Source organism: Rissa tridactyla, chromosome 17 (assembly GCF_028500815.1).
Source record: "Rissa tridactyla isolate bRisTri1 chromosome 17, bRisTri1.patW.cur.20221130, whole genome shotgun sequence".
Taxonomy (NCBI): Eukaryota; Metazoa; Chordata; class Aves; order Charadriiformes; family Laridae; genus Rissa; species Rissa tridactyla.
In genome coordinates this window covers 3,726,738-3,736,202 of record NC_071482.1, presented here as the reverse complement: position 1 = coordinate 3,736,202, position 9,465 = coordinate 3,726,738, and the positions used below count along the sequence as shown (strand labels likewise).

At 70.0% G+C, this 9,465-nt stretch overlaps 1 protein-coding gene across 1 annotated transcript; it reads right to left on the bottom strand.

Moving 5' to 3' along the window:
• Positions 1-1,375: 1,375 nt before the first annotated feature.
• Positions 1,376-7,656, bottom strand: SC5D (sterol-C5-desaturase). The gene is made up of 5 exons (XM_054223077.1): positions 7,588-7,656; positions 5,876-6,093; positions 2,969-3,101; positions 2,393-2,493; positions 1,376-2,115 (listed from the first exon to the last, which is right to left on the bottom strand). The coding sequence occupies exons 2-5, from the start codon at positions 6,083-6,085 to the stop codon at positions 1,690-1,692; spliced, it is 870 nt and encodes a 289-aa protein (XP_054079052.1). The 5' UTR covers positions 6,086-6,093; positions 7,588-7,656; the 3' UTR covers positions 1,376-1,689.
• Positions 7,657-9,465: the final 1,809 nt, after the last annotated feature.

Sequence of the window (9,465 nt, the reverse complement as noted above, 5' to 3'; positions counted from 1 at the left end):
CGAGGGCGGGAGCCCCTCTGCCGCGAGGACAGGCCGAGAGAGTCAGGGGGGTCCAGCCTGGAGAAGAGAAGGCTCTGGGGAGACCTCGGAGCCCCGTCCAGTCGCTCAAGGGGCTCCAGGAAAGCTGGGGAGGGACTCTGGGTCGGGGAGGGGAGCCACGGGACGAGGGGCAACGGTTTTAAACCGGAAGAGGGAAGATTTAGAGGAGATATCGGGAAGGAATCCTTTGCCGCGAGGGCGGCGAGCCCCCGGCCCAGGTCGCCGAGAGAAGCTGCGGCCGCCCCGTCCCCGGAGGCGTTCGAGGCCAGGCTGGACGGGGCTTGGAGCAACCCCGTCCGGTGGGAGGCGTCCCTGCCCAGGGAGGGGGGGTCGGAACGAGGCGATCCGGATCTATATTTTCTGAATCTGTGACGCTATGAAATGTGTGAATCGTAGGGGCCGTCTGGGCTAAGCCGGACATCTGCCCAAACGCTCTGGCTGTTTCTCGCATCGTTTTTACGCACGTGGGGTTTTGCCGTCAGCGATGCTGTCGCCGAGCCCCAGGCTCGGTGCGGGCGGAGAGATGGGGCGTCGAGACAGGGACCGGGCTCTTCCCGAGGGCCGGACGTCGTTAGGGAGCGGGGCCCCCGGATAAGCCCGGCGGTTTGCAAAGGGCAGCGACAGCGTCACCGTGCACGATCCGGGCCGCGCCTTGACCCTCAGCGGTTCTCCGGGCTCCCGGTTAATCAGCAGACAGAGGTCAGGGTTCCCGTGCACGTCGGGGAGAGCAAATCATTGCAGGGAGGCGAACGCGGAGCGTCGGGAGCGAGGGCGAAGGGGCCGAACGGCAGCCAAGTTGGCAAGCGAGATTTATTGAGCGCCGGTCAGACCCGAAGGGCTACCGCGTTTCAGCGGAAGGGGGAGAGCCAGCCACGAACCCACCATCGCCCGTTCCTCCCCTGCCCCCCGCCCATCCCATAGCGTTCTCGGGGAGCTCAGGGGACCCACGGGACTCATTCCGCCTTTCTGTCCTACAGGCGTGTCGTTTCCGGGACGCATCCCGTCAGCGCCCCGTGGGACATCCCCGGGCGAGAAGGAGGAGGAGAGCGCGTCGAGCGCCGAGGAGCCGTCGGGAAGATCGGCGCCGCGTCCGAAAGGTAGGGGTTTGCGTCTTTTTTTCGCGAAATACAGCAGGGGAAAAAAAAAAAAAAGTGGCCCCGTCGGACTCTCGACACGACGCGACTCGTCCCGACGGACTCCGCGACGGCAGCGAGGCATCGGCGACGACGGCATGCCGCACGGATGGACGGAGACACCGCCATGCGCTACGTTAATCTTCGATTTGTGCCACGATACTGTTAAATTTGTGCCATGTTATCGTCGTATTTGTGCCATGTTTTCCTTCTAGGTACACCATAGTTTTGTTTTTATTTTTGGTAACGTAGTAGCACACTCGTAACCAAGCGCAGGGAGCTTAGCAGAGCTCCAGAGTCGGCGGGAAGGGGAACCGCAGGGGGACCGGGGCGGGTCGGCAGCGTAGAGCGAGGCCGTAAGTCACCGGCGAGGCCGGACACCGCCCCGCGCCGGTCGCGCCCTCGGGGGACAGGGGCTCCACGTCTGCGGGAAAATAGTCTCGAGAGGCCGGGGAGGAAGGGGACGAGATCGGGCCCGGGCACCCGGTCCCGAAGAGGGGCCGGGCCGGGGGGAGCCCTACTCGGTCTTGGCGGCCGGGGGGCCGTCGGGCGCCCCCGGGGCTTTCTCTCGGAGCTTGCGCAAGTAGTCGTGGGGGCCCTTGCCCTCGAAGGCCGTGGGACTCTTGTAGGAGCCGCCGATCTTGTCCCAGAGGGTGAAGTACTGCCCGTAGTTGTAGTCGAAGTACAAGTGGTGGTCAGTGTGGTGGGCCGATCCGTTGATGACGTGCCGCAGGAGGCGGGGGACGCGGTAGTCACCGTCGTGGATGGAGATGGTCCAGACGTTGACGAAGATGTAGAGGCCCAAGTAGGTGACTTTGTGCAGGGGGAAGAGGAAGGGGTAGACGTGGTAGGGCAGGCTCTGCATGAAGCCGTCGACGGGGTGGAAGGCGTGGCTGGCGAAGGGCGTCGCGATCTTCCAGAGGTGGTGGGGCTTGTGGAAGCGCTGCGGGGAGAGGGCGCGCCGTCGGTCCCCGAGGCCCGGGGGCCCGGGAGACGGACGGGGGTGGGCGCGCGGGCCGGCTCCCTCTAGGGGCTGCCCCGGGAGTCGAGGGGGCCCGGGACCGGGGGAGAGGGACGCACGGCTCGCGCCGACCGTCACGGGCACTGGGCGCGCCTCAGGGAGATGAGGCGACACCCGGTTCGCCGCGCCCCAGCCGACCGTTCCCCCGCGGCTCGCGGCGAGGGCTCTCCCACAGAGAGCCCGCCGTCCAGTCTCGTACCTTATAGAGCAGTTTGTGGTGGAGAGCGCGGTGTATCCAGTAGATGCCCATGTCGGTGAAGAAGAGGAAGGACAGCATGCTGAGGAAGACGCCCGTCCAGCCTGGGGGAACGGGGAGGTCAGAGGCGGCGAGGGCGGGCGGGGAGACGGGACAGCCCTCAGGCCGGTGGGCACACGCGAGGCACGCAGGGACCTGTCCCGCTGGGGAGACGTGGCGACGGGGTGGGACGGCGTCCCGTGGCTCGGGGAAAGGGCGTCACGTGCCCGTTTTCTGGAGCCACGTTTGGGAAAGGGACCGGGCTCCGTCGGGGACGGGGGCGTACGCCGAGCAGGGTCTCGCGCTCCGTTCCGGCACCGGGGCGGGCGGGCGGGCGGGGCGTCTCCTCACGGCGGCTCATAGGGCACCTGGGGCCGCGACCGCTCGCCGCGAGGAGCTCGAGGCCGGAGGCAGCCGGCCGGTTTTTGCGGGGCTCGTACGAGGCGAGCCGTTGTCAGGAGACGCGAGGGCACGCCGCCCGCCCCGGGGGGACGGGGAGAGGGCGCCGGCCCGGCGAGGGGGCGCGGGAGCGCGGCTCACCGTACGGGGAGTCCTCGATGTTGTCGTAGAGCTTGCTGTAGCCCCGCACCTCGGCGAAGAAGAGGGCGACAGTGGGCACGCTGATCCAGGGGAGGGAGCGCAGCGCGTAGAGGATCTCCCGGCGCACCTGGTTCTGCGGGGGGTGGCAGCAGGGGAGAAGGGGGGTCAGGGGGACGGCGTGTCCGCCGCAAGGTTGCCGACGGCCCTTAGCCGAGCGGCGCGGCAGACAGGCCGGAGGACGCGGACGCTCTCCGGAGGCATCCGGACAGGCCGGAGAAGGGGGCCCGCGGGAACCTCAGGAGGTCGCACGGGGGCCAGCACGGGGGTCCCGGACCCAGGCCGGGGCAACCCCCGGTATCTACGGAGGCCAGCGGACAGAGGCGGGGGGAGCAGCGGCGACGGGAAGGCGGATGGGAGCCGGGAACGTGCGCGCGCAGCCCGGAAGGCCGCCCGTCTCCCGGGCGGCATGCCCAGCCGTGCAGCCAGCAGGGCGAGGGGCGGGGATCGCGCCCCTCCGCTCTGCTCCGCTCCGCTCCGGGGAGATCCCGCTGCTCCGCTCCGGAACCGGCAGCATAGGAAAGACAGGGACCCGCCGCCCAGGGGAAGGCCGGCGCCGACGGAGGGCCGGAGCCCCTCGGCCGCGAGGCCCGGCCGAGAGAGTTGGGGCGGCTCGGCCCGGAGAAGAGAAGGTTCCGGGGAGACCTTGGGGCGGCCTGCCAGTACCTCAAGCGGCTGTTTAGTGGAGACGGGGACGGCCTTTGAGAGGGGCCTGTCGCGAGGGGCATTGCCGGGGGGGGTGTGAAGGTTGTAAGGTGAGAGAGGGCAGAGTCGGACGGAGGGGAGAGAAACGTTGTGCGAGGAGCGCGGGCAATCGGAGGAGCAGGCTGCCGCACGCCGGGGAACACGCGAGGTCGGGCAGACGGGGGCTCCGGGCGACCCGATCTCGCCGAAGAGGTTCCCTCTCGCGGCAGCGGGAGGGGGTCGGAGGGGAGGACCTTTCAGGGGTGTTTCCACGCGAGACTCGTCTGCGGTTCCGCGATGCTCGGTGCGGAGTCAGGGGGAAGGGTCGTACGGGGAGGGGCCGAGCCGGGAGAGGCCGGTCGGCCCCTCCCAGCGCCCCGGCCCATCGGGAGGCAGGGAGGGCCGCTTCGCCAGGCGGCCTTCGGCGGAGGCCCGGTGCCACAAAGCGGGCGCCGCGCAGCCGCGCTCGGGGCGGGGCCGGCGCCGGGCACGGGCCGGCGTACCGGCGGTATTGGCGTCCAGTCGGAGACAACCGGGAGCCCAGCAGAGGCAGTTGCTTTGACAGGTCGGGCAGATGTTGTTTTGCCGTGGCGCGGAGAAGGGCGCCGGCGCACGCGCGGGCAGGCGAGGGACGATCGCCGCCTCGGCCTCCCGTCGCCTCAGGGATAATCGCGCAGGGGAAGCAGGGAGCTAGGGCAGGGGCCGGCAGCGTGGGAGAGCGGAGGGAAGGCGTAGCCTTCGAGCGTCTGGGGACCCCGGGGCCGTCCCTGTTTCCGGAGGGAGAGAATTTGAGGGGAGAATCTCAGAGGGGAGAGCAGTCTTGCCAAGAAGGAGCGCAGGCTATTGGCGGGTGAGCCAGGCAGCAGGTGGCAACGTGTGCGTGCGGCTGAGAGGGCCGCCCGTCTCCCGGGCGGCATGCCCAGCCGCGCAGCCAGCAGGGCGAGGGGCGGGGATCGCGCCCCTCCGCTCTGCTCCGGGGAGATCCCGCTGCTCCGCTCCGGAACCGGCAGCATAGGAAAGACAGGGACCCGCCGCCCAGGGGAGGGCCGGCGCCGACGGAGGGCCGGAGCCCCTCGGCCGCGAGGCCTGGCCGAGAGAGTCGGGGCGGCTCGGCCCGGAGAAGAGAAGGTTCCGGGGAGACCTTGGGGCGGCCTGCCAGTACCTCAAGCGGCTGTTTAGTGGAGACGGGGACGGCCTTTGAGAGGGGCCTGTCGCGAGGGGCATTGCCGGGGTGGGTGTGAAGGTTGTAAGGTGAGAGGCACGTCGGGCCCATCGGGAGGCAGGGAGGGCCGGTGCGTGGTTTGCCAAGTGGCCTTCAGTAGCGGCCCCACGCCACGGCGCGGGCGCCAAGGCGAGGGGCCCGTGCGGGGAGAGCCGTGCTCGGGTCGGGGCTGGCGCCGGGCGCAGCCCGGTGTACTAATGGTACTGGCGTCTAGTCGGAGACAACCGGGAGCCCAGAGGGGGTGTTTCCAGAGGGTGTGGGGGGCGGTTGTCGTCACGGGTCTGGCAGGTGTTGTCTCTCAAAAGGGCGTCGTGAGGAAGGGCGTCGGGGCATGTCCGCGTGCGGGCAGCCGAGCCAGAGGGGCGGCACAGGCGAGGGACGATCGCCGCCTCGAGGGAGCTCGGACTCCCGTCGCCACAGGGCGACGCACGCAGGGGAAGTGGGGCGCTAGGGCAGGGTCCAGCAGCGCGGGCGTGCGTAGGGACGGCACCACCCTAGAGCAGCCGGGGACCCCGGGGCCATTGCCGTTTTTGGAGGGGGAGAATTCGAGGCCGCCGAGGGCGGAGAGGGGGACGCGAGGGGCGTATCGGTTACCGCCGGGCAGGCAGGGGGATCGGGGGGTTAACGCGTTCAAAGAGAGCCCGGGCGGCCCGGACGGGACAGGGCGGCCCGGCGTCTCTGCCTGGCCCCCACGTCAGCTGTACGTTTCGGGGCTTTGCGTCCTCCGGGGGTTTCTGGGGGCTCGGCTTAGTATCGAAGGCGGGGTCGGGCCTGTGGGAGACAAGCACCCCCGCAGAAGCGAGGGAGAGCAGCTAGCGGAGAGGCAGGGGGGGCGTCGGGCGCCACGGCACGGGCAGGCGCCATCGGGCTCGGCCTCCCACCGGAGGAGGCCGAGGGGGTCCGGGCCGGCGCGCGGCAGGGGTGCAGGCAGGGTGCGCACGCACCTCTAGGAACTGGGGATGCGTCTTGAGTCGGTGGTCAAAGATGAAGTAGTAGCTGAGGGTGCCGAAGAGGAGGTAGAGGGCGAGCGCCCCGAGGTTGGTGATGACGAAGAGGCTGAGGAGCTGGCGGCAGGGCTCGCCCTCGGGCCAGCCGGCGGGGTAGACGTAGGGGGTGAGGAGGTGTCGGTCGGCGGCGTCCAGGACCAGGTCCATGGCGTGGCCTGCGGGACAGAGAAAGGAGCATTGTGAGCGGTCACAGAAAGGGTTCCCTGCGCCTCCGGGCCCTCTCCGGTCCCGAGGGGGTAGCGGCCCAGGGTAAGGGGGCGCAGGGGATCCGCGGGCGGGCGGCGCGGGGCCCACCAGGCGAGGCCCCTCGGGGGGATGCAGGTTGTGGGGTAGGAAGGGAGGACGGAGGATGCTGCGACGGCAGATGACGTTGCGGCGGGGCAGCCGCCCCGCGTCATCTTTTTCTGGGTGCGGGAGCGGGGCCGTAGGTGAGGGTCCCACGCCGGGCAGAGGCCGTCAGCAGGGGGCAGGTTTTGGGGACCTCATAGAGGCGGGGCAGCCGCCCCACATTGGTTTCCTCCGGCCCCGGGAGCGGGGCCGTAGGTCAGGGTCCCACGCCGGGGGGGTGGCGGGCGTTAGGTATTGGGGCACCTCGTAGAGGTGGGGCAGTCGCCCCGCATCATCTTCCTTTGGGTGCGGGAGAGGGGCCGTCGGTCAGGGTCCCCCGGCGGGGAGTCGGCCGGCGGCGGGCGTTAGGTTTTGGGGACCTCGTAGAGGCGGGGCAGCCGGCCCGCATCGTCTTCCTTTGGGTGTGGGAGTGGGGCCGTCGGTCAGGGTCGCATGCCGGGGGGGTCGGCCGGCGGCGGGCGTTAGGTTTTGGGGACCTCGTAGAGGTGGGGCAGCTGCCCCGCGTTGTCTTCTTCTGGGTGCGAGAGAGGGGCTGTAAGGTTTTGGGGACCTTGTAGAGGCGAGGCAGCCGCCCCGCGTCGGTTTCCTCCGGCCCCAGGAGCGGGGTCGTCGGTCAGGGTCCCACGCCGGGAGGGGTTGGCCGGCGACGGGTGTTAGGTTTTGGGGACCGTGTAGATGCGGGGCAGCCGCCCCGTGTCATCTTCCTTTGGGTGCGGGAGCGGGGCCGTCGGTCAGGGTCCCACGCCAGGGGGGCGGCCGGCATTAGGTTTTGGGGACCGTGTAGATGCGGCGCGGCCGCCCCGGGAGCGGGGCCGTCGGTCAGGGTCGCATGCCGGGGGGGTCGGCCGGCGGCGGGCGTTACGTATTGGGGACTTCGTAGAGGCGGGGCAGGCGCCCTGTGTCAGTTTCCTCTCGCCCTGGGAGAGGGTCCCACGGCGGGGAGGGGCCGGCAGCGGGCGGTAGGTTTTGGGGAGCGGGGGCTTCTCCCAAGGCAGCCGGGGGCTCTGGGGCGCGTGGTGCCGTTTCGGGTGTCCGGGGGTGCGTCTGGGAGCGTTTTTGGGCGGTCGCGGTCGCGGTCCCGGCGCGGACAGCTCCCGGCAGAGGCGGGCCGGCGCGCGGGCAGGGGGGTCTCGGCGCGGCTCGGAGGGGCGGACGACCCGGCTCGGCCCCCGCACGGCGCGGCGGGGGACGGAGCCCGGGCGGGGGCGTCGGCGCGGCGGCATCGGGGCGTCCCGCGGGGCTGGCGGCGCCGGGACCCCCTCGGCGCCCCCTCCCCGCGTCCCCCCCGTCCCCCCCGGTACCTGCGTGCGGGTCCCGGCGCGGCGGTGGGCGGGGAGGGGCGGCGCCGGCGCCCGGTAGCGCCACGCGACGTCACCGCCGGAGCGGGCCGTGACGTCGCGGCGGGGCGGGGCGAGGGGACAGCCCCGCCGGGGGCGGCGATCGCGCGGGCACCGGCCGGCGGGGCCGCCGTGATGTCGCGGCGGGGTCTCGGGGTCGGCGTCTGTCGGGAGCGGCTTCAGAGGAGGGCGGTGAGAGACGGGACCGGGCGGCCCGGGGCGGGCGAGGCTCCTGCGTGCCTGCGGGGGGTGAGGCATGTCGTCCTGGAGAGGTCCATGCCGGCGGCGAGGGATGGCGGAAGGGCCGATGCGGAGCCCAGGCCAGCATCGCGTAGGGTATTGCCGTGTGGTGCAGGGCCAGGGTGGCGGAAGGTGACGCGCCGCGCCGGCAGGACCCCGAGCCGCCATTGTTGGTGAGGATGGGTCTGTGGTGTGTGGCGCAGCGCTCTCATAAGGATGAAGGACGAATGGGGGTAGCGATGCGAGTCTGGTTTGTCCTAGAGATTGAGACTAAAAGTGATGCCGGTGGGTTTGCCGCAGCGGTTGGGAAGGGTACGCTCGTTTCTGCGGGGTTGTGTGGAGCAGCCCGGGCGAGCCCAACGGTCCCGGGAGGAGCCCCTCGCGTGCCGAGCTCCTTCTGAGAGCGGGGCCCAGAGGGAGTCTCGGGCTCAGTGCTTGATGTCGGAGTGAGGAAAGAGTCAGGGAGGGTCTCAGAGGTGGCGTCGCGGGTCCGAAGGGGAGTCCGGGCCGTCCAGGGTCCTTCTCGCCGAGGACCGTAGGCGTGGCCGGATCCCGTCCCGCGGCGGGGGTTGCCAGGAGGACCTGTGCCTAATCTGTCTAGCAGAGATGTTATTGTGGTGAAGCTTGAAACGTTAGTACGGTTTGTGCGGCATCCCTACCCGAGGGACGCGCAGCAGGGGATCGGGGTATGGTCATCCAGTATGGGTCGGAGGGAGGGGAATGGCAGGATGTACTGTGTGTCAGGATCATCCGGGATGCAGAGAAGGATAGGTATTATCTGAAATGGGGCGTGCGTGCCGAAGCAGGGTCAATCAGAGACCCGCGCACCGCTGGCGTAGGGCAAGGGACCTCGGGGTCCCGAGGGGATCGGCGGCGTAGCCGGCCGCAGGCGTTGGATGTACACAAGGTGCTAGAGGTGTAGCGTAATGGGTCGAGGCGGGTTTTGCCGCCGAGTCCGGTCAGCGGGCCGGTTTGGGGGCGAGGCTCTCGGCGAGAGCCTCAAGCAGTCGGAGTAGCTGTGGCGGGGTGTACGCGTGCGGCAGGGGCAAGGGTCGGTCGGCGTCCGGGGCTCGTCTGCCGGAAGCATTTGCCAGGACAACAGGGGTCAGCCCGGCCGTCTGTAGGGAGGGAAGGAGGCTCAGGTAGCGGACCTTGTCCTCAGATGGTGTGGTCAGAGGTGCCGCACAGAGGGTTTTGCCGTGGGGAGTGTGTCTGGCGCCTAGATAGTGTGATCTGCACCGCCTTTCTGGGGAACTCGCGTGGGCAGGTAGCGTCCTGGTGTTGGCTAGAGCCCACGCGGTGTGTGGTGTAGCGCCGTGCGTTTTGCCTTGACGGGGCCAGGGAGGGAAGCAGAAGGGTAACCGTGAGGGCGAAAGGGAGCATTGCAGCCGTGACTAGGGCAAAAAGTAATTTTAGGCAGGGGAAAAGGGGCACCCAAAAGAGGGGGCGGAATTTGTGTAGTCCCGTCCGGGAGTTCTCCTGAAGGGTCCGGACGAGCCGGGAGAACCTGACCAGGTTTCATCGGGCTGACCACAGGGTTTGGGGAGGGGCCACGCGTCGTTATTTATGCAGTCTGGGGAAGGTAGAGGCTGGGGCCCCGTC